Source organism: Chaetodon trifascialis, chromosome 11 (assembly GCF_039877785.1).
Source record: "Chaetodon trifascialis isolate fChaTrf1 chromosome 11, fChaTrf1.hap1, whole genome shotgun sequence".
NCBI classification, from domain to species: domain Eukaryota; kingdom Metazoa; phylum Chordata; class Actinopteri; order Chaetodontiformes; family Chaetodontidae; genus Chaetodon; species Chaetodon trifascialis.
Window position 1 is genome coordinate 14,338,396 of NC_092066.1, and position 23,985 is coordinate 14,362,380.

The following is a 23,985-nucleotide window of genomic DNA, read 5'->3' on the forward strand; positions in this document are numbered from 1 at the left end:
TAATCCTCACCTTAAAGTATACACCTGTAATGGTTTTAATAAACACACCATAAGTAGATATCCATCAGTATGGTGAGGAATCACAAAACTACATCATCTATTGATGTCGATGCTTTTTAGTGAGAAATACCTATTCTAAGAAGAAACATTTATATCGCGTCACTAGATTTTGAAATGGCTCATTGAGATAAACTGCAGGCGTTGATCCTCCACTGTGAGGCATGCAGACAGTGAGAGGAGAGTACACCTCAGTCATTTCAGAAACAACAGCATCGTTATCGACGCCTCGCTGCTGCCCGGACCTTGTGATTTTTGCGCAATGACTCCTCTTTCTCTCTCCCGCTTGGAAGCGGAGCTCGGAGATGATTAAATGAGCGTTCCCGGGCTGCCTCACATACTCACACTGCGAGTACTGGATGGTTTTCATAAAGAGCTGCTGCTCAAATCGATGCGTGCGTGATTGCTCTGTTATTACCGATAATGAAACGTAAAGAACTAACCATGTGAGCCCTCACAGGAGAAGAAGCAGCACTGCACCGATCAAAGACTGTAGAGGAAAACTGACGTGAATAAAGTCACATGAAAGCATGTTTGTGTGAAAAGAGATAGAAAGAGATAGTAAGAGGGTGGAGGGAGGGCATGTCAGGGAAAAACAGAGAGGTCTAAGTTTGGATCCAGGGCTCCTGTGTACGTGACATCTGACCTGAGGCATTTCTGAGAACCAACACCCTCTCAAGTGTGAATAACTCACTGATGTGTGTGTGTGCCTGTCTGTCTGTCTGTTTGTGTCTATATAAATAGTTAGGTTTGTACGGCTGCTACTGTGTCTAATGCATATGTGTGTTTATGTTTGAACATCAGCTGAGACGACTGTCATCTCACAATATTTCTTTAAATCGTATCTTAAAGCTCTGAAAATCCGTCCAGATTTGCCATCCACGCAAACTTTATTTATCTGGCTCACCTTATCGCGCTGTGTGTGGTCCGTGTTGTAGCTCCGCTCCAGCCTATAATCCCTTTCTCTTTGTCGTTGTTTGGTGAGGGTGGTAATGCGTCACAGGGGACATATTGTAACTATTATCATAGATTAACACACGCTCCCTCCTCCATATCTCCATAAGCTCCGCTGGTCACATCAGCTCCCTGACTGCTAAGCTGTGCAGCATGGGTCACTGTATACACTGAGTCCCAGCAGGGAGATATAGACATAATCACAAGGGAGCGAGTGTGTGTTCACAACCTAATCGCCAGACTAAATGTTGGCACTGTACATTTCTGCAAAGCATGGATTTGTTGAAACGTTACACTTCTTTACGTTTCAGTTTTATGTTGTGACAATGCTGTCAAAGGCCTGGTTAGGTTTTGTCTTCAAATACCCTGTTTTGTGACCACAAACTGAGAATATTCACAGGCGTGACCACAAACGCTGCTGGGAAACATCCCAACCTCTTCCCAGTTGTCTCACCTGGCTGTCACTCCACCAGTGATCTGAACTACACTTTGATACGTATTGTAGAAACCTGGATATGATACATAAGAAATGTACAAATTTAACGTATTCGTACTTTGCAGAAATGCACAACGCCAACGTTTTATTGTGGCGCCTGGCTGGTGTTCATGGTCTGATATAGAAATGCAAACCACAGCGAGAAACTACCCCGCGTAGATCTCTAATGCCTTCTTCACCCACTTCAAAACTTTTACTGCTAATTTAATGCTGAATTAAGTGGCTAAAAACAAAAGGAAAATCAATTGTACTTTACTGTAAAAGGGGACTATTGATTGTGAATTACTGATAGCTTTTTTGGTAACATAAAGCCACAACACCACATCTAAATATTCTCCATTTTTGGTCTGCTATGTTGCCAGTAATTTGCATGCTACCTCACTGAATGTCAGCAAATTCCAGTTAACATGCCATGTAAGATGATCTGTGCACAGTCAGCATGTTGGCTGAGTTGATATGTTTTAGATTTTGTGCCATATTTGAGTGCACAGTAGACAAAGAGACCAACCACTGGGCCCGGCCCTTTGAGTCTCCGCTGCTGTCCGGCAAAACAAAGCTTCATTCACAGTGTGAGTGAGGAGAAAGGGCTTTCATCTCTGTGTATGTTTAGACAGAAGTCACTGGAACGCAGGGCAGAGAACAGTGTAGCGTCACACCACAACCCAACGCAACTGGGTCTCACACCATAACAACAACCATCACATCAAAGATAAGAAGGAACATAGATTTGGGCACATTTTAACAGCAGTTTTTACAGCAAGAGATGATGAACCTCATGACATGCAGGAGACGTATATATTCCTGAGGCGATGCCTCAAATTAGTGATATAAGACAGACACGCAGTAGCTGTTTTTAATTCCTGAGGATGTCAGTAAAGGTTTTTGCTTGTTTGAGATTGAAGGTTAGTTGCAATGATTCTCGAAATGGTCATAAAAAGAAAGAGACATTTAATGAGATAGGGAAGCAAAACAACATATTTCTGCCATACAAACTTGTTTTACTTTTCGCTCTTGTGTTTTTACTGAATTACTAGGCAGTTTTACCCCTCCAGGCCTCTGTAAATAAGTCCAATAAACAATCTGAGATGACGGATCATTCTTTGGTTGAACTGGTCACAACTTGTTGACTCATATTATAGCTTAAGGCAGGGCAGGTTTATTTGCATGGCACCTTCCAACAGCAAAGCAATTTGAAGTGTTTTGCATAAGACAGCAAACATTAAGGCAAGATGTCAGAGAAACACATGGTATTATAAAAAGACATGTTTAAATAGGGCTTTTCTGGTAGGTTGTTCCAGATGTGGTGCATAAAAGCTGAATGCTGCTTATTTTGACCCTGTGGACAGTAAGCAGGCCTGTCCCAGATGACCTGAGAGGTCTGGATGCTTCAGCAGCAGATCACAGATGTATTTTGGCCCTAAAGCATTCAGCACTTTATAACCCGATAGCACTGAGGGGTTGCAAAGTCAAAAGTTTGGTTTATTGGACATATTTTACTCTAACTCTTAAGCAGAGGCCAGATTTTCTTCACCTTCTCACTCTTTCACTCTTCCTTTCTCACACACACATGCGCATTAACACGTCTTGCTGCGTGCTTCATCACTTCTCCTCAAAAGGATGAGACGCAGCCCCACCCAGCATTCTTTACACATCGGTTCATTGTTTGTTTAAATCCCACACAGTCACAAAAACAGGGCGTGTGTCTACGGGTGAGAGAAGGGGAATTAGAAGAGAGAGCGATCAGGGTGGGACGTGTTATCACAGCCTATCATCAATCAGACTGCACGGTAGCCAGTGAGATTATTGTTCCCTGTTTGGCCTGGAGTGTGGCAAGACTGATCTCACCAGGAGAAACACGGACTCCCACGATTAATACAACACACTGTCTGGACTGAACTGTCGAGAAGGCAGGGGGAGTTCATGTTGAGCTGCAGGAGCATGTCGAGAAAAACGCTTCGCTGCAGAGTTGGATTTATCACAACATAATACATGAATGCATTTGAAAACAAACTGGACTTGGAAACAATTTTGATTTTAACGGTTATTATATTGAATTATTTATTAATAATAGTATCCTTTTATTATTGTAACAATATTAGTCGTTATGTTAAGTCATCATCCATAGTTCCGTCCTCTAAATTAATGAGGAGAAAAGCAAATTAATGAAAAAGAACCCAGAAAACTTGAAGTGGTTGTTTTCCTAATTTCTGGTACAGAGGGAGGACAAATCAGTTTATTCCCATTCTCACTGTGCCATAAAAAATGTGATTCGAAGCCTTCTGTGGATCTCTATAGCGGTCCGGTTTTTTATTGGAATAATTACCTTTGAATTGTGTTGGTGTGAGGAGATAATCTAATTCTCTGCTCCAGTTTTGAATCCCTGAATGGCATCAAAAGAGCCGGTCAGCGATAAGAAAGATGGGAGATGATATCTTTCTATCAACTTTTTCACAATTGATGTATTAGCAGCAAAGACACACACGCACAAAAAAAGGGCAGGACACAGGACAGAGGGGGGCAGTAATTGGATGCCCTCTACTCCTGGAATGGCTGTGGCCTCAGGGTCGGTTGTATTTGTCGTATTTCCTCTGCTGAGTTCCCGTGTCTGCCAGCGATGGAGAAGATTCCAGGAATCACGTTGTTGTTAGAGCAGGAGTGTCTGGCTGCTCTGTTGCTGTGGACACCGTCTCCAGCTGCTCCTCAAGGCTGCTAATATCACAATAGCAGCCGCAAACATGATGTGAGAGAGATGAAGTCTTCCACCTCCTCCTCCTCCTCTCTGTCTCCATTTCTCTTCCTCCTCCCCGCCTGTGATGACCTACACTAATCACTTCTTCTGCAAGTTCTAAAATTTCCCTGACGCAGCCGTAGAGCCACTTCTACTCTCTCTCTCTTCCACCCATGCAGCCTGACGCTTCCTCTCCCGGGACCTGATCTTTTATTCAAAATGGCTGCCGGTGTTGGTTGATGGCTTTTTTTTTTTTTTTTTTTGCATGATTCGGCAGAATGGCAAATATAGTTAGCTCAAGTCAAAGCCACATTCTCAAACATTACCTTCCCACCTTAACACCCACGTACGTACAGCAAGCACTGCTGCAGTTGTGAATCCAGGGGTCGACAGGCAGGGTCATATAGGGCGAATGCAACATGAGCCTTTGAAACCCCCACTGCACACACACACACACACACACACACACACAGACACACACTCAAACTCACGTAACACAAACACACACTATCTCTCCACACGCTCTCACCCTGCCCTTGCTGCATGCCATTGTCACTCTCTGGATGAGTGCTGTTAGAACCTGCTTTCAGCTCCTCTCATCTCTCTCTCTCACACACACAAACACACACACACACACACACACACACACACACACGCCTCTCAGTGTTGCCAGTGTCAAAATTCTTCTGAATGCCAGCTCAGCTTATGTACACACTTCACCTCAGCCTGGAAAGTGACTGTGGGCTTCTGTTGAATTTTTCTGCAATCAATGAACAACCCCCGAAATTTCCCTTTTGAATAGATCGAAAGTCATATAAACACCTATTTTATTCCATACTCTACAAATACTGTGACATATTCCTTGTATCTTTTAATTACTGAAGGGGGATCACATGCACTGTGAGTGGTTTTTAAATCCAGGTGTGCCATTTTCATGCTTTGTGTGCACTTTATGCGCAATTTCACCTACAGTAGACATCTTTGAAAATGTAAAAATTCAACACTAGGGTTTAAAAGTAAGACATACAGATACCTGATATCTTACAGCAGTTGTCTGTCAGCCAAGATTTTTTCAGGACACAAATCATTGACAAACTCTTCATCCATGTGCTCCCTCTGAAAGATATCAGGGACTCAGAACTGATGAACCATGGCTGCAAACCTGCTCCGTGCATTCTGTATTCCCCTGCCTTGTGCAACACAATCTGAAATCATTTTAAAATGAGATCCAACGAGAACTTGAGATAGCAACTTCAGACAAGGGGATAAAACAAAATATCTTAAAGAGGCCCCCTTGCCATTTAAAAGGAGACCCTCCCCCTTTTCCCTCGCACCTGTCTGCTGCTCCAGTGTCGGTGAAAGTGAAGGAGATGGGAAAGGAGAATGAAGTCATGACGGGGTATGGAGATGAATCCCATGGGGACAGCTCTGTCAGCGAGGGAAAGCGTAAGCTGCCACAGTCAGCTCAGCTGTGCCACAGGGCTGAAAGTAAATACACGTCTTTCCTAAACCATGGACATGTTTGTCATACATGCGTCGGCGTATCTGCCACCTGTTATACGAACATGACCCCGACGTGCGTGCATTAATGTTTATGCATTCTTGCTTGCATGAGAATGCGCGTGTGTGTCAGACTTCTTCCTCCTCTTCTCCAGGCTGAATGTATAATTGGATACTCAGAGCAGGCAGCAAAAAGGGATCCCTGTCTTAGATAATGATCCAAAGGCTTTGAAGTGTGACCTCCGGATGACTGCTGACACAATATATACGGATCATATGAGTGGAAAGTATTTATAGCGTTAGTTGGACATGTAGCTAAGCTGGCCCTCATGATCTCCTGGGGCTAGCACACACAAACAGACACACACACACACACACACACACACACACACACACGTCAACATGTCCCCGCTGGGACTGACAGAAATAAGTTGTTAACAATTAGTGTTAGACTCAGCCCAGACCTAATGTGAGTTTGAGTGTCAGTGACATTGAGATAGCTATAAACATGATTTCATTGGGTGTATAATCCCTCTTTTCAAGAACTACGTCCATTCACTGCAGCAGTTAAACCATTTTTGATGTTGTAAGTGTTGCATGTAACAAAAACAAATCTGCCTGTTTTCTGCTGCATTCTCATGGGACCCTTTGATTTGTTAATGCTCAGTATATTATAGTGTTTAATTAGTCTGCAGAACTTGGACAGATGGAGTACAATGAAATCACAGCCTGGTTCATAACAAGAGTCTGCAGCCATGCTTTTGGCTCTGTGATGTTGCACTTAAGCACAACGTTGAGCGAAACGCTAACATCAGAATAACATGCTCAAGATGACAGTTATTACATCCAATAAAATAACATGCTGACCAAAGTCTGGACCAAAGCGTTGTACAGATACCATATTTCCAATGTGAATGCAGCCTAACCTACAGTATATGTTTTGTGCTGACTCTGTTGTTCCATTTTGTCTCCAGGGCCGTTGTTCCAGGGAGAACTGCAAGTACCTGCACCCCCCTCCTCACCTAAAGACCCAGCTCGAGATCAATGGCAGGAACAACCTGATCCAGCAGAAGAACATGGCCATGCTGGCCCAGCAGATGCAGCTCGCCAATGCCATGATGCCTGGCACGCAGCTACCACCTATGGTGAGAGGACACACACGTATGAACACACCACAGCTACTGCCCACGGTGAGACCACATACATGTAAATGCTCACACATATACGGCTCCTTCACTGTCTGCGTGGCTCTTTCAGTCTTTTGACTTGTCTCTCCGTCAGTCCTTCTCTTTTCCCAAACAAAAAGCTCACAGTCTGCGTACATTTTATCCACAGTTATTTCATCCCTCTGCTTTTACTTTGCTCTCGTCTAGCCCATGTTCTCGTTGACGCCAGGCCTGGCCACCAACGCCAACGCGGCAGCAGCTGCAGCTGCGGCCTTTAATCCCTACCTGAGCCCTGTGTCACCAGGCCTGATGCCCCCAGAGATCCTGCCCAGCACCCCTGTCCTCATGGCCTCCAGCCCCAACGTCAGCCAAGTCCCCAACGCTGCTGCTGCTGCAGCCCAGAAACTGCTGAGAACAGATAGACTTGAGGTAACGTACAGACCGATGAACAGAAACTGATTTTCTCAATATTATGTTATTATTATGTTGTGTAGAAGCAACCCACTCCTCCCAAAGAGTTCCAGGAAAACTAATAAACTGTAACTCATGATGTGCCTCTTTCTTAGTGGAGGCGGAGCCGCCAATGATGATAATGACCCTGAAAACAAGACAAGTACTGTTAACAAGTCGGTTAGCAGGCATACAAATAACAGCACTCTTTATCTTACTTGCATAAACTGTTTCTGAAACTGAACTGGAATATTAATCGCAGGTACCATTATTCAAATATAAGCTAATAAAAGAAGAATTTGAATAAAACCTTCACAGGTTCATAAACTGTAATATCTCATCAGCCTATGATGTCGACTGCATTCCAAGAGTTACTTTGTAATTAAGATTTGTTTACTTTTTTCATGAGCCCACTCTCACTTAATCTGCCTCGTCTAATTCCAGCACACTTTGTGCTTTCGTACTGTATGCTTCACAAAACGCATTAGACAAGCACCAGAGATGAGCCCAAACTTGCTGGATATTTATTTGAGTGCAAAGAGCAGTAGCGACTTCAGTAATGCCCGTGATAGCATTGCAACAGCAAAGGAACGTTGTTTCTAGTCAAGAAAAGCTCAGTGTAATTTGTTTCAGCAGCATTGCATTCTGGTCTATGGAGGCTACTGTAGGCAGAAATATTATATCTTCCTCCTCTCCGAAAGAAGCCTATACTGTTGATTCTGAGAGGCCTCCACCAAAATCAGACTTTGATGTTGCTATACTGGGACTATCTGAAATATCTCAATATCACTTTTCCTCATAGCATCTTTTAAGGTTTGGCCACAAAAAAATCACAAAACCACACAATAGTCCCAGAAATGCATGGCACTTCCTCAATCAGCCGTTTTGTGGTATTTTTGTGTCATGAAACAAGTTTCCTCTTTTAAATCATGTCAGGAAAATTAAAAAGCGAAGCGTAAACGCCACTGTTAGCTTTACTGTCTTCATGGAGCATACAGTTATCTAAGCTCAAACACAAATTGCTGTGTGTAGATACATAATACTCATGCGTTCATGATACCTCTAATGTAAAAGAAGATGCTGCCCTCTGGTGTCTGATGTGCAGAAATTTAAAAATGTCTGAGACTCTCAAGCTCTGTTTATTGTTAAGGTTAAGTGCAAAAGCTTCAGCATTACAAGCTCAGAGCAATATTCAGGACTCCATGTCTGACAGCATAGGAAACTAGGAAATGTTTTACACAGCAAGACGAATATGACCTTGCAAAGCATTTTACTCTGTTTATTGGCCTGCAGGTCTCATGAATTTTTAAGTTTAGTGGATGTCTGTAACTGTACACCTCCTGTAACGACAAAGTGAAAGCTTGATGAGTCACACACAACATATACTTCATAAAGACACAAATACACAAAGCAGGAAATGCTCTACATGGATCCACTTCTTATTATTTCTCTTCCTCGTGTTCTTTCCAGGTGTGTCGGGAATATCAGCGGGGCAACTGCTCTCGGGGGGAGAACGACTGCCGCTTCGCCCACCCCGCTGACAGCACCATGATCGACACCAATGACAACACCGTCACCGTGTGCATGGACTACATCAAGGGCCGGTGCTCCCGAGAAAAGTGCAAGTACTTCCACCCGCCGGCCCATCTGCAGGCCAAGATCAAGGCTGCCCAGCACCAGGTGAACCAGGCCACCGCTGCCGCGGCCATGGTGAGCAGTCTGTACAAGCCTGGTCACACTCATTCACACCCACACGACAGGCTCAGGAGCAATTTTGAGGAAGCTATACATTCAATCACCCAGCAGGAAATACAGTATGCTCTGTGGCTCATACTCACATTCATGTTTGAAAGTGTCTCACTTCCTGTTTGGTGTTGTGTATTATTAGGCATTATGTATATGAAAAGTCTGCAAGTTGGTTTGGGTAGAATCTGCTTTGAACAGGATGATATGAAGAAGGATCAGACAGTGGTACTTTATCAGTGGTAATTATTCTGTGCATTTAGCTTTTTTCTTCCTATTCTCCAAAAAAATTGTGTTGTTCCTTGTTCATCTCATCCCAGACCACAAGCAGAGTCAGTTCCTCTCTCTGTCTGTCTGTCTCTCTGTCTCTCCCTCTCCCTCTCTCTCTGTCTGATGGCTTATTTGTGACACAATTGTTTCTGTGCTTCCTATCTATTACTTCTCTTCCTCTTGACATTGTTAAGTGAAAGAATTCATTGTGCTTCCAGTCCCGTCTCACAGTAACAGCACCTGTGCTTAATAGGACAGCCACACTTGTCTGTTGATCACACTGTTTTCTACATGCTCTTATTGACGTAGCGAGGGCTATGGGGTGAATCATTGCAATGTGACACTGACTATGATGTGCACAGTGAAACAGAAACCTGTGAAATGTGCTTTTCTGTCCGATACGATTACCGAGTTCCACTTTAAAATAATGATTGAATAATATCCTCATCGCTATATTCATCCATCGTTGTGTGACAATAACTAATGTAGACCAGTAGTTATCATTGATTACGATGATCATTTGTTGAGCAGTAGAGCTAGTGTCCACACTGTGCATGCCTTAGTCCTGTTATCCCCTTGTATATTGCATTCCAATGATTTGTTTTTTTATTTGTTTTTGTTTTTTCTCACCTATACCCAAACTGCACTGCTGCCCCCATGATGCACCTCTGCTTGCTGGTTTATGTTAATGCGCTTGAACCCCATTGGCCCATTGCCATCATGTGCTCGCTGCCTGCTAATTAAGACTCAGTCGGCTGTCAAATCACTGAAGCGACCCCTCGACGCAACCTTTGACCTGGTACTATGACCTTTCACCTTTTAGCTTGGCATGTGGCTTTGTTGTAGAGCAGTGTTTTAACCAAAGATACCTAGCTGTTTTTGTTGTCGTTGTCTCAGTGCAATGTCTGTTTTTTCCTCCTGTTGATCTGTCATTATTGCCTGTGATAAAATGATTGTGGCTTCCTGGGTTTAGGCTGCATCCAACATCCAACGACTCGCATCATGTAGAACTCACTTCAAACACGAATTCAAATGTGGAATTTGTGAGAAGGAGCCACAATCAATTCATCACCTATAGCCTATTTAACAAAAGTCAGCGAGGGCTAGGGAAGTAGAGCTTCTATAATGGTGGCATGGCTTCAGTCTTACGTCCAAGTCAGTGGTCAGTGTTGTGGAGCAGCTCAATCAAATGTGTGCATGTCTGTGTTACTAGTGCATGTCAGATGGATAAGGGTGGGGCTAAGAGGAACAGTCTTTAAAACCATACAGGAGTGATCCCACCATAACAGATGATTACAGTTCAAATGATAGTTCACTCCATCATCAAATCTTGTCACGGATATTCAGACCTCAGGGGTGGCCTCACGCCAAGACGAAACACCACATTCAAATATAGACATTGGAAAAATACTTCGTATCTGACTTGCGTCCCTTGGCCTGAGACCATTCTTGACCCTCGTCTGAGAGTGAACCATCACTTAAACATTGCTTACACACAGTTTATCATGGAGCTAGCAGTGCAGCCTCCCTTTCTCTGTGCTTCCTACCTGTTCCACCTCTTGTTAGCAGCCTTATTGTTTTAATAGTTAATGCTTGCTTATGTTGCATTTAGTCAGCCCTAGGACTACACAGTTAATAATCCAAGTAAGCTTCCTGATAAAACAATGAATATATGAATGCTTGTCAGCCAGTAGCTCCTGTAGGCACCATGCTCCTGCTTGTGTAGTACTTGTGTCAGACTGCTGCTTGCTTGCTACTGATGATATGATGATATTGTTGTTGTTGTACACACAAGGATGTTGTGATGCCGTTTATATGATGTCCTCTAACGTATGTACCTTTTTTTTTGTTTTCTTTCCCGTTTTTTGCCTCTTTCCAACACACCCTCTGTCTCTTTTCCACGCACCTCTCTCTCTTTCTATCTCTGCTTTTTTTTTTTTTTTTTTTTTTTTGTTATCTTCTTTCTCACTGACCTCCCTCCGCCTGGCTGGGCAGGGCATCGCCCCTAGTGTCATGGCTCCCCTGCCCAAGCGGGCAGCCCTGGAGAAGGCCAACGGGGCCTCTGCCATGTTTAACACCGGCATGCTCCAGTACCAACAGGCCCTGGCCAGCATGCAGTTTCAGCAGCAGGCTGCTTTCCTCCCATCAGGTATGGCTCCCAAAGAAACCACCACTCGTGCTCTGACCACCCAGAGGATGCCTGGATCAGTCTAACCCGGCTCCTGCTTCGCCGGGGTTGGGCAAAGTGGTAGATTGCAATGCAGAGCAGTTTGGTTGTGGACTATTTCACAACTTTTGTTACCTATAGGGAGCTTACACAGATATTTAAACACAGGGTTGAACATTTATATCTCAAAGTACAGCTGAAAAGCTAAGAATGCTTCAACAAATGTGCAATATGCTTTGTATGGCACTGCATGGCCACTAGGTGTTAAGAATGGGTTAGAACGTCTTTCTGCCTACTAATTCCATTAATGTAATTCCACATAGCCTCCAGCATGGATGTTTCTAAGAGAGAGAATAGACCTTGTTTACCAGTTTGTTAGATTAAAGTGTCCATGGTGTGATCACTCATATTTTGATGTCATACCATTGCTGGGGCTTTGGCTCGGGCTGGGATGATCGGGGCCGGGTGGGTTGGTTAATGGTGTGTTAGGCCTCAGTTTGGCAGAAGGCTGCAGAGTCTGGCTTTTGTCCACTATCTACTTCTGTCTTGAGTGTGTATACCATTTAACACTTGATCGCTCCAAGCATAGCCGCACTATCGCTCTTGTTGAATTCATGTGAATTACACTTCAGACAAAAGTTTAGATTCACACTCTCATTTGATTAACTGACTTCCTTTTGATGAGTTCACCACTTCGCCTTTTCCAATCACTGATGACTGTGTCCAAGAGATATTAACCTTTTTCTCCCACCTTATCTCTCCCCTCACTCTAACGAACCTTGTGATGGGCTGTTTTGATTTCTCTTCCCTATCCAATCCACTTCCTGTTGCACTGCATGATGGGCAGGCTCAATATTGTGCATGACACCTGCAGCCAGCGTTGGTAGGTTCCAGCTTTCCTTCTCCAGTTATCTGTAACCTCATGTCTGTGACTCGCACGTCATCAAAATAGAACCGCCCGGTGAAATTTTTACTGCGTTGCATTTATGGCCACTTTGGGATTTTTATGTGGGATTTTGGTGACCTGAGAGTCACTGTTTTGGTTGCGTGAAGATACTTATGATTTGAAGCATAAGTAAGAGTCCACATAAGGAAAGACAAATATTGTGATATTTAACTGTTGTTTATTACCTGTATGACAGCTGTCATTGTTTATAATATCAATTTAACTGATCTTTATTCTGTTCATGTCTCTGTGCAAACCTACTGTATATTGCTTGACCGCTCTCGTTCTCATGCCTGTTCTAAACTTGGCTTTTGGCTGGTCTAACCTGACACCTGTTGAAACCCTTTTAAAAACATAAAAAAAACCCTGAGGGAGTTCAATTATAACCTTCCCCCTTATCTCCTCTGCCATAATGACTCTATTCTTAAGACTCTGTGACGGCACTTTTATGTTTTTTAAGGAACATTTTTAAAGTCAGCTCTCTTCTGGTGTTTACCACGAAAGTGCAGTGTTGATCATTCTCTTGCTAATAATACAGAGAAATGTGGAAGTAAGTCGCTGCCGCTGCTACAGCTCCACTGTGTCACATCAGCTCTCGAATCACAAGACCTCTTATCAGTGTCGGCAGAGGGAAGAAAGGGAACCAGTTAAATCGAATCCCTCTCTGACTCCCACTCTCTCCTCCTGCCCTCATTTGCCTGGTGTGTGTGTGGCTACACTGCTCCTCTGTGTATTTTTGCTTACATGATTTTCCCTCCAAAAAAGTTCCCATGATGCACGGTGGTACTCCAGCCACTGTGTCTGCAGCCACCACATCTGCCACAAGCGTTCCCTTCGCAACTGCCTCCACCAATCAGGTTTGCACCTCCACCACCTCTCTCTCTCTCTCTCTCTCTCTCTCTCTCTCTCTCTCTCTCTCTCTCTCTCTCTCTGCTCTCTCTCTCTCTCTCTCTCTCTCTCTCTCTCTCTCTCTCTCTCTCTCTCTCTCCCCTCTCACCCTGTCTTTCAATGCACCTGGACGATCTGGGGATGCTTGTGTTCTTACAGCGAGGGGTGGGTTGGGTAAAAGGCGGTACTCCCTCTTGTTGGCCTACACTAGAGTCCAACATGTGTACACACATCATGCTGTGACATTTCTACATTTATTTCCATTTTTACTGTAACCACAACTTCCACACATTTCTTAGACTGTCTTTCTGAAAAAAACATACTGTATTGCATATAATGTTTGTCCTCATTGTAACCTGGATTTTTGTCCTTTTCCATTTTGAGGACTCTTCCTTATCAAAGTTGACTACCAACGAATACATGCAATTGGTATGTATGAGGTAGTTTTTTCAGTTTTTAGAGCAATTCGCACAGCTTGTGCAACAGTCGCTATCTGTGCCCTTTAGTGCTTTGCTTTTTTTCTTTTTTTCGCTGCTGCTTCAAGCACACAAAGCAAAGCTTGACCATGTTCCTCGTGTTTGAAAGACAGATTCATTATTGAACTCAGGAGAGGTCTAAAGTCAGTCTGTGTGAAGATTTGCAACATTTTGATTTCAGCTCTGTTGAAGCCGTTTTGTAAGCAGTTAGCTGCATTACACAATTTCACAACACCAGTGAAAGGTCTTGTGACAGAGAAGGATGAAGCATCATGTTACTAGTCTTGATCCAGGACCGGTTTTCTGCATTTTATCATTGTGTGCAGGTCAACAACATGGAGGACTTAGATTTGCATGGGGGAGCCACCTCACTGACAGTTTCCCTTTGCCCCCCTCATCTCTCCCTTCCCTTCAATCCTCCTCTTCTCCTCCCTGCTGTCCAGAAGCGTCTGTTAATTGTTATTGACATGTCACGTCTGAATGAATTCTGCCACAACTGTAGCCAAATTGCTTTCTCTGTCTTGGCATCTCTGTCTCCTTTTCCAGTAATGAACTCATCTTAATGCGAAAGGATGTGTTTCAAATGTTTTGATCTGCATTGACGGCCAGCGTCCGCTTTGAGTGCTTTTGGTTTGGGATGCTTCATTTGATCTCTGTCTGTTTTCTACCCGCAGATTCCAATAATATCTGCAGATCATCTGAGTAGTCACAAGTACTTGACTCAAATGTAGTTCCTCTCAAGAACAGTGAGTTCCTATTTGAATCCTCACATTCTCTCCATTCATAACAAACTCCGTGTGGAATTATTTCTGCTCTGGTCTAACATTTACTTGTTTTTGCGTAGAGAACAAGTTTTAAATTTCCTTCCTCCTAAAGTTACAGACTTTTAACACTGCGCTTTTCAAGTGAAATCCATCATGTCTTACAGATCAAATGAATGTGTGCTGGCACCGTCCAAGCCAAAAGAGTTCAGCCTTTATGTACATAACCTTCAGAATGTCAAGCAATGGGACAAAGAGGGTCTGCCATCTCTCAGCCGGTCCACAGCGATGGTCTCATCACACGTGTAAACATCAAGGGTGCAACACATGATCTGTGCCATCTTCCCACATATCAACGTCGAGAAGAATTTGTCATCAAATTCAACGTCCAGCCGGGAGAGGAGGATATCTTGGTGCCAGGGTCAGTGTGTCTCTCCCTCCGTGGGGAGCGTTCACATTACACCTCTGTGTCTGACTAAATCATAGCACTCAAATTGTTCTAATTATTATCATTACTGCACGCACACAAGGTCAAGAGTGTGGTTGCACAAAGCAACATCCAGTGCTGGTACGTTAGAAGACCAAGATCTTTCTTTCCTTTTATATTTGTTCTGCTTTTTTTTTTTTTTAATTGATAGCCATATTTCATAGTTTACATGTGAAATGCAAACATGCACCTTGAATTTGAATTGAAATCTGAAAGGCACAATGATTTTAACAGGAATTTTATTCGCCAAAAGAATTAGGCATGTACAGTATTGTGTTTTTACGGCTACTAGTGAAACTAGATGTTGAAATGAGGGTCTTGGACATATGAATGTTCTGGGTAAACCAACATACCTGTGTACCTTGAAAGCACAGCCAGGCTAGCTTTTCTCACCTTGTCATGTGCCATCAAGGCCATACAGCTAAAACCAGAGTGTTATCTCAGCAGTGTTATTTGTTTACCGAAGGTAAAAGTTTTGTATGGCTCTTTTTTTATCGTTTTGTTTTCAGAATCTCCATTGTGTGTTTTTTAAACTTTGTTTTTCATTTCTCTAATTAATCAGTTTTAGAAGTGGGCTTCTCAACAATTATTTGTTGTTGTTGTTAATTTTGATGTTTTGTTCTTTTAAAATCAAAAATGGAGGGTTTTTCTAAAGTTTGTCATACCTCTTTTCATAGACTAGTGTTTTTGTTTGTTGGGATTAAGTTGTCAAGTCCCTTGACTCTAAAGCCTGGTGAAGTAGAGGGCGTAGCTTCAGTCGACATTGGGTCACCTTGTTCTGCCTCTTTTGAAGAGCAGCGACTCTAAAACTGTGTCTTCAAGAAGCACTGTTGAGCCATGTGTTGATGGGAATTTAAAACAACAGACCCTGAAGGTCTATTAGGTCATTTAAGCCACATGTGCACTTGAATGATTGTTTGTCTGGTCACCCTGTTTTTATTTCTCAAACCCACCTTAAGTGAACTTTCTCTGCTGAGGAAATGCAGCACGTTACGTGTTCCTGTTTCCACGCAGAACATGAAGGTTCTCATTCATTTGTAGATCTGACTACAGAAACCAAAGCACAGTTTTCCCTCAATCACATTCACAAAGGGTTACCGCAACATCTGCAAGAGGCTTAAACAATTAAGGAAACATGTTTATCACCTTTCATTCATCAGTCCATTTTGTGATCACTTCCCTTTTCTGTTTTCACGGACGTGTGTTGTGTGTCTTTACCGATTGTAATGTACCTAACAAAGCCTTAGATTACAATTAATGGGTCTCAGCCCAATCAAATGTACTTTCAATCACCTTGCAGGTAAAGAACACCAATGATGTTTTATAGTTCTCTCACATGCCGCTATGATTTCTTTTGTTCTTTCTCTCTATGTAAAAGTAACAATTACTCTCTTAAATTTCATTGAACTTATGTGTTATGTACTACTTAAGGATTTGAATCTATTTGAGGTATGTAGTTGTAGATTTTTCTTTTTTTTGCCTTACTATATATTACTTGACAACATTGGTATAGCCGTTGTAGATTTTGAGATAGTCTGACATTCATAACTTTTTCAAACCATATAAATGATAATGTGTTGAGTCAGTTTTAAATATTCACTTCATTCATATAGCTGGATGTCTTTTTCAGTTGATGTTACATTATCAGTTAATTTTGTTGATGAAAGACTTTTTTGATACAAGGAATGAGATCAATTAATTTGCTGCCACAGCAGCATCTCTGAGTAGACAAAAAAATTAATGTTTTAACCAACTTAAATTTTCCTTGTAACATGTCAAGATCATGTTTGAGAATACATTGTACTGAAATATAGATCCATGTTTTAGAGTAAAAATTATTTTCTACTGTATCCATTTCAAAAAGATATGTACTTTTGTTTGAATATTTCTTAAGTTTGCCCTGAATGTCAGGCCAAAACGAGCAGTGAGATTGACGGGTGTTTGGATGTTTGGAGGACAGTGAGATTAGGAGGGAGAAAGCTCAGACTTTTCCGACCCGGAGAAGTCAGAAATGCTGCAGATGATGAGTTCTAACCTAAGGGACGAAGGTTGACTTTTTGCACTTCTGTATATAGTCAAATGAACAGAGAAAAAAATGTGTATCATATTGAGATATTATTTTGAATAAAAAAAGATCTATAATTATAAGGAATTTTGCTAGATTAATTTAAATTCTTAAATTAGAAGACCAGCTAAAAAAATTGCTTGCAAAGAAGGGCACTAGTTTCTTGGCCAATGCATTCAGAGAAAGCTATGCGCTTTTTGTCTTATTTTATCAGTGGCTAGTATTGCCAGGGAATGTTGTAGGGGTATAAATATCCCCATGTCATGCTAACTCCACCCCTCCTGTAGGACGACATCTCCAGTAATGTCCATATTTCATTTGTTGGACTTGGTCATGCAGTATTGCTGCTCCCATGGTACAGTCGATACATAAAACTATCAAAATTTGTATTCTATTATAGTTTGATTTGACTGCATGTAAAAGTACAAACATGTAAACAAAAAGAAACTGCGTAGATATGTAAAGAAAGATAACACACTCAGATTACAGAATACACAGTAATATGTTGTTTTCGTTTCAAATTATGCATACAGTAGATAACATCCACAGTGGGGAGAAATAATACTTCAAAAACAAGTCATCTTACTCTTGTGTGATAAAATATTTTCCAAGCAAACATGTTATTTAAAGAATGATAAAATATTAGCACTCATCCACCCCAGATACTTTCTCATATAGCCATATAATGACAGTGGACACTGACTCACGGGAAGTTGTTCCTGCTATCATAGCTGTGCACTCAGCAGGTGAAGGCTCACCAAATGCATATTTGGCAAATTAGTCTTTGAAATGAATGTAACGGTCACCGGTCAACATGTTTCTGACTTGAGGCTGCTGTATAGTCGCTACACAACCAAAGCACCATTTTCTCCAAACCAGATGCTCAGCCTCCAGGCTGCGACGTTTCTCTTCCCTGCTGAGGGCACATGTACGCTTTGACTGCTTTTTACTTGTAAGTGCAACCACCAATTACGTATTTGCTAACAGTTGCCACACGATAATGTACTATTCTGTCTTCAGATTTGTTTATGCACATTTTATTGTTGCCATAATTGACTCTTGCTGTATGGATGAAAAAAATCTGAATAAAACAATATTTGATTTGCTCATGCAACACCTTTGTGGTCTCTGCCTGATGTGTGAGTCATGTGAGGACATTGAGTCAGTCAGTCAGTATTCACAGTAGATTCAAGATTCAGCGTATTATTATTATTATTATTATTATTATATATTTGCCCTGATGCTCCTCTGTTATATCTTGCAGGTCAATATGCACGTATTTATGTCCCATCATGCTTTGGCCCAGTTCCTAGGTTAAGAAGACAATGTAGGACAATATATTTCATATTGTTCCTGAACTTCAACCTCACGAGCAGTTATCATGACCTTGAGGGTTTAGTGACAGCAAGACTGGAGCAGCTCCACAGAGACTGATGCACGACAGATGTGCAAGGTTAACTTGACTGTGCTCAGGGCAATTTTCATGAGACTGTGCTCATTAACTGGGTCAGAGCGGATTATGACAATGGTAAATGAAGCCTATATGAACTCTCAACATTGTGCTGTATCTGAGCATGTGGTATTTTGACAGTGGTGGAGGTGGAAGTATTCAGAGGTGTCACTCAAGTAAAAGTAGCAGTACAACACTGAAATTACTCCACTGCAGTAAAAGTCCTGCATTTAAAACCTTACTTAAGTAAAAGTATGTATTATTGACAAAAATTTACTAACCAAAATATCAAAAGTGACAATTCTTCATAAAGATACTCCCTGCAGTGTATTTGTATCATATATGATTTTTTTTTTTTTGATTAATATTACTGTATTTATGTGTATGTTGCATTTTACTACTATAGATGTTGAAGGTTGAGCTAAGAACTGACAATGTATGTTCCAGCTAATCCAAGAGGGTTTTTAAACACTTCACTTTTCAGTGTTTCGGTGTTTTCACTGGATGGGAAATATATGAAAAATCTGAATCAGAAAAGTAGTAACTAAAGCTGTCACTCACAGCTTTTCTAATATAAGAATTTAAACAAAAACTAAAACTACATATGCTTTCATTTTCATTTAAAATCAGATGGAAAACTGCTGCTTTTCATCTACAACTCAGTCTTTGTAATTCCATGAATCTAGTATTGGTACATTACCATTATGGAAGGACATGATATTACATTGTCATGAATCAGATAATCTGATCAGATTATAATATAAAATAAATGATAGAAATCTCGTGGTTCCTGTTGATGGAATAATCTGATTACATCTGGGCTACATTTACATGTTAATATTTTTTTATGCGGTCTTGTCAAAGACAACGTGTAAAACCTCATCTGTCTTAAATTTTTATAACATGTGACTCAAACACATTCAGCTGTAGAAATTGATCACAAATACTGACCCAGTGCCAGTATGCACCCTGTGCCTCCAGTATACCTACAGTACAACACCATGGCTGCACAGAAGAAACAAAGAATAAATAAATAAAACAAACTTCCAGCTTGCAGATATTATAAAATGCTTATTGTCTCTACAGTGTTTGAAACACGACGAAGAAAACAAACTGTCCATATCAGTAGTGAAATGCAAGTGCACTTGTGTACTTAAGTACAAATTTGAGGTACTTGTACTTGTATATATACCCTACATTTATTTGCCAACTTTACAGATTGAGATTTTACATACAAAATATATGATGATTTCATCAAATATGATGCATTTTCATAGATTTAACTGTATTATATCTCAACCTGAAGTAAGAGCAACAGTAAACGCTGTGTCCTGTATACATTAATGCATCAGAAATAAGCATAATACACGCTTGGCCAATGATTCTGATAAAGTACAAATGGCTCAAGATTTTACTGAAGTGCAGCACGTGTAAATTTACTTATTTTCCACCACTGGTAACGGACTACTTTTATATTGCAACTTCTACTCAAGCACAGGACGTGGAGCCACTGGACCATGAGGATACTCGTGTAAACTGAATAATGAGTTCATTAATGGCCTCATTAACGTGCATCATCATAATTACAGGGCCAGCGGGCAGCTCCAGCGCCTCGTGTTTCCGGGCAGTGACCGTGAGCGTGCGCATGAGGCCAGAGGTCGTGCAGACAGACGCGCACACGCCTGCAGTGCGCGTCCGGTCATCTGACTGCGCTTTCGGGTGACGGCTCCTTTAAGAAAGCGGAACTGAGCGTCGGCTCTCGACGCGCTGAGGATGTGGGCAGGAAACGCCGCGCAAGAGCGGAGGGACGATCACGCTTTCCAGCGCCGTTGCACAATACATTGCGATCAAAATGTGCTTTAACCCCCCGCGCTGAATGTCCAGGAGCGGCCATTCTCCTCGGACCCGTACCCCGCGGCCGTCACAGCGCAGGCGAGGAGGATTCGCCGGCGTGGGATTTCACTCCGATCCGAGCCAGAGGGCAGCCTTCCCAGCCTGCTCGGTTTGAAAACATCGGGGCTGGTCAGCGGGTGGGAGAGGGAGCAGGCTTCGTCGCGGAAAAAGGAGGTGTCTGCCTTTTTTTTCTCTCTCTCCTTCCTTCTCCCCCCCACAGCCATGAGGGAGTATAAAGTGGTTGTTTTGGGGTCGGGTGGAGTCGGTAAATCCGCGCTGACGGTCCAGTTCGTGACGGGCTCCTTCATTGAGAAGTACGACCCCACGATAGAGGATTTCTACAGGAAGGAGATCGAGGTGGACTCGTCCCCGTCGGTGCTGGAGATCCTGGACACGGCTGGGACCGAGCAGTTCGCCTCCATGCGAGACCTGTACATCAAGAACGGCCAGGGCTTTATTTTGGTTTACAGCCTGGTGAACCAGCAGAGCTTCCAGGACATCAAGCCGATGAGAGACCAGATCATCCGGGTGAAGAGGTACGAGAGGGTGCCCATGATCCTGGTGGGAAACAAGGTGGACCTGGAGGGGGAGAGAGAGGTGTCTTCCGGGGAAGGCAAGGCGCTGGCCCAGGACTGGAACTGCCCGTTTATGGAAACCTCAGCCAAAAATAAAGGATCAGTCGACGAACTGTTTGCAGAAATAGTCAGACAGATGAACTACTCCACGGTGCCCAGCGGGGGAGACCAGTGCTGTTCATGTGTCCTGCTCTAAAGCACAGCACACATCCATCCAGGGACAGTGCATCCGGGCTGGAATCGAGCTTCTAACTTGTCCTGCAGGCTTTTTCTTTCTTTTTTCTTTTTTGGCAAAACTATCCTCTCTGCTCACACTGTTGTCTTACTGTTGCACACAAACAAAAAGAAATCGACAACGACAACAATCGATTATGTATTATAGTCTGGAAAAGTGTTTACATGACCAAGTACTTGAATGTTTTGGGATTTTTTTTTTATAGCTTTGTATATGACACTTCTCTGGAAATGTGCCTCAATGGGAATGTCTTATTGTGAAACCTAAGAGACACCTGTTTTCTGGTTATTTCTTGTGTGTGTGTGTGTGTGTGTGTGTGTGTGTGTGTGTGTGTGTGTGTGTGTGTGTGTGTGTGCGTGCGTGCATGCGTGTGCGGTTTTATTTGTTGAGTTGTACTGTTGCATCTCCTGGGCTGGGTCCATCTGTCTTGGAGGGTGGTGGTTTGAGGGAGGGCGGCTGGGTGGGGTTGCTACGCCCGATCCCGGACAGAGCTGGGATTGGCCACCTTTAGGAGACCTAAAAGTGCTTAAAAGCGCTCTTAAACGTTTCAGTCACCACTCAAGCCTTGCGCCGGGCTCTCAAATTTGTGTCCCAAAAAAGGTCAAGTTTGATCCAAGAGGCCAGACCCCCTCCCACTCGCATACTGTAGGCTATTTAGAGCTGTGGACTGTGGTGAAATTGTGTTACGCCTACATATTTTTGCCCCCCCCCCCCAGTCTGGTGAAAGTGGATTTATCATGGAACTTGCACTTAGCTGACGGTGTCCCTCCTCAGTGTGCACCAACAAGGACCGTAGTGCTTTGCTGTCGCTGCATGGGGGACGCCATGACCCCATGTCAAGTGCCTTCCTAAGAAAAACTCCTGTGACTGTGCCAACCGATGAGCCCTACTTCCTCTGCAGTGCGTCTTGATGGCAATCAGAACTTTTTAGCAGTTTTCAGTATACACTCTGGTTTCATGTGGTGTCAAAGTGTGGAGAGCCTCCTCCTGTTTTACTGTCAGGAGGCTCAGCTTGTAACAGACCTGCTGTCTCCAGGTCAGATTCAGGCCGTGTCTCGAGGTACTAGTCCCAACAAGAACAACAGAGTAACTTAAACCTACTAGGATTTTGGTTCAGCGAATGGCAAGCCATGTCTGTATTATCTAGATTTTTCTTTTGTTTTCTAAAAAAAAATGTGACCTTTTTTGACTTACTGTAATTGTAATTCTCCCTTTGGACAAATCTTCTGCCATCTACCTGTCAGTTTAAAAGACTTGTAATACAAAACGCATTTTACGTAACGCTGTGTGCTGTGCTTGCTCTGCTGATAACATAAAGTGTCTACATTTTGCTCGAAGAGTACTTTGAATTTGATCATCCCTGCAAACTATTTTAGCACGGCAACAAGTAGCCAACTGATTTTGATGATTCATTCAAGTGATACATGAAGGGAAAACAGAGGATTTGCTGTTTCCTATTATCACGAATTGAATATCTTTGGGTTTTGGACCATAATTTAAAGACCTCTTTGTGCTCTGGGCACTTGAGATACATAGTTTTCAGTCATTCTGCACATCTCATACACCAATCAACAATGAAATTAATTAGTCGCAGCATCTCCACTGTTGCAGACAAGCTGTGGCTTCTCTTGGTATTCACATATCATGTGGTAATAGATGATGCTCTATAGATGCTGAACAGTATCTCAGTTGTTTACAGAAATGAATGACAGGTTTTAAATGTTTACTGTTTGAATGACAAACAGCCTTCAGCACCTAGTGAGTATTATAAAGAGAGCAACCGTGGCCCTCGTGCCCCGTATGAATAAACATCTTCTCAGTCCAGTTGTTTGGTTAGTGGGCAGGGTTTCCAGCATGTGTGTGTTTAGCTGGCGAGAGCGGTTCCCGCTGCATGTTTTCTAGGCCGCGGAGTGCAGGACAGAGAGGGCTTTTTGTGTCCGCAGCCGAGTTCAATCAGCCATACATACTGTAGACTGGTATTCTAGGCCACTCCTCAGACTAGCCAATGATCTGCCGCCTCAAGTGTCTCTCTAACCATGGCGATTCAAGGTCAGATCACTAAACTCTGGCGAAGAACATGCTTGCATTATTCAGGTTCGACATAAAGAAAAGGTTGCTTCAGAGAGCCAAGCAATGGCTACTTTGTTTCCATAATGGCCGTCTGCAGGAGCTGCAAGGAGGAGTCCTTTCATGAGAGATTACTGGAATTTACTAACAACTATCACTGACTTTATTATCACAAATTACTCCGGTTTCTTCAGGTCTTATTAAACTCCCACATACCTGCATTTTGTCAAACCCCACATCTTCATACGCATGAAGAAAAGGATTTCGTGAAGCTTCTGTAGATCCCCCAAAAAAGGAACAGACAGTGCAGAAGAAGCTGTAAGATGGTCCAGACTGATTTAGCTCGTTGTTTAGCAGCTCAGTTTTGAACCTAGTCAGGTGTTCACTTTGCTCTTACCTAATTTAATGGCAAGAATGAGCAAAAGTACTTTACTTATGTACAATTTTGAGGTACTTTACTTGAGACTTTGTATTTTATGCTACTTTATACTTGAACTGGACTACATTTAAATCTAAAATATTGCACTTTCTGCTCCAGTACATTTGTACGGAAGCTGGAATAACTGGTTGCTTTTACATTTAAATGAAGATTTAACATAAGAAAACCCATT

The 23,985-nt window shown here is 42.5% G+C and overlaps 2 protein-coding genes across 32 annotated transcripts in view; both read left to right on the top strand.

The window, feature by feature from the left end:
- Positions 1–18,268, top strand: part of mbnl1 (muscleblind-like splicing regulator 1) — a 51,921-nt gene extending 33,653 nt beyond the window's left edge. For 7 of the 31 annotated variants that reach the window (XM_070974167.1, XM_070974169.1, XM_070974166.1 and 4 more), the window contains 10 exons: positions 6,710–6,925; positions 7,109–7,330; positions 8,822–9,061; positions 10,110–10,163; positions 11,360–11,513; positions 12,379–12,414; positions 13,243–13,334; positions 13,750–13,794; positions 14,516–14,587; positions 14,770–18,268. In XM_070974167.1, the coding sequence (XP_070830268.1) occupies positions 6,710–6,925; positions 7,109–7,330; positions 8,822–9,061; positions 10,110–10,163; positions 11,360–11,513; positions 12,379–12,414; positions 13,243–13,334; positions 13,750–13,794; positions 14,516–14,572 (1,116 nt within the window). In that variant the 3' untranslated portion in view covers positions 14,573–14,587; positions 14,770–18,268. The remainder of the gene's footprint in view (positions 1–6,709; positions 6,926–7,108; positions 7,331–8,821; positions 9,062–10,109; positions 10,164–11,359; positions 11,514–12,378; positions 12,415–13,242; positions 13,335–13,749; positions 13,795–14,515; positions 14,588–14,769) is intronic. The other 24 variants (XM_070974190.1, XM_070974189.1, XM_070974192.1 and 21 more) reach the window with 22 other exon arrangements.
- A 2,093-nt stretch (positions 18,269–20,361) lies between these two features.
- LOC139339334 (ras-related protein Rap-2b-like) lies at positions 20,362–22,636 on the top strand. The gene has a single exon (XM_070974895.1). The coding sequence runs from the start codon at positions 20,720–20,722 to the stop codon at positions 21,266–21,268; it is 549 nt and encodes a 182-aa protein (XP_070830996.1). The 5' UTR covers positions 20,362–20,719; the 3' UTR covers positions 21,269–22,636.
- The last annotated feature ends 1,349 nt before the right edge of the window (positions 22,637–23,985 follow it).

Bases quoted from the DNA above. Each gene is read 5' to 3' on its own strand.
- LOC139339334 (XM_070974895.1), top strand. From the start codon at position 20,720: ATGAGGGAGTATAAAGTGGTTGTTTTGGGGTCGGGTGGAGTCGGTAAA.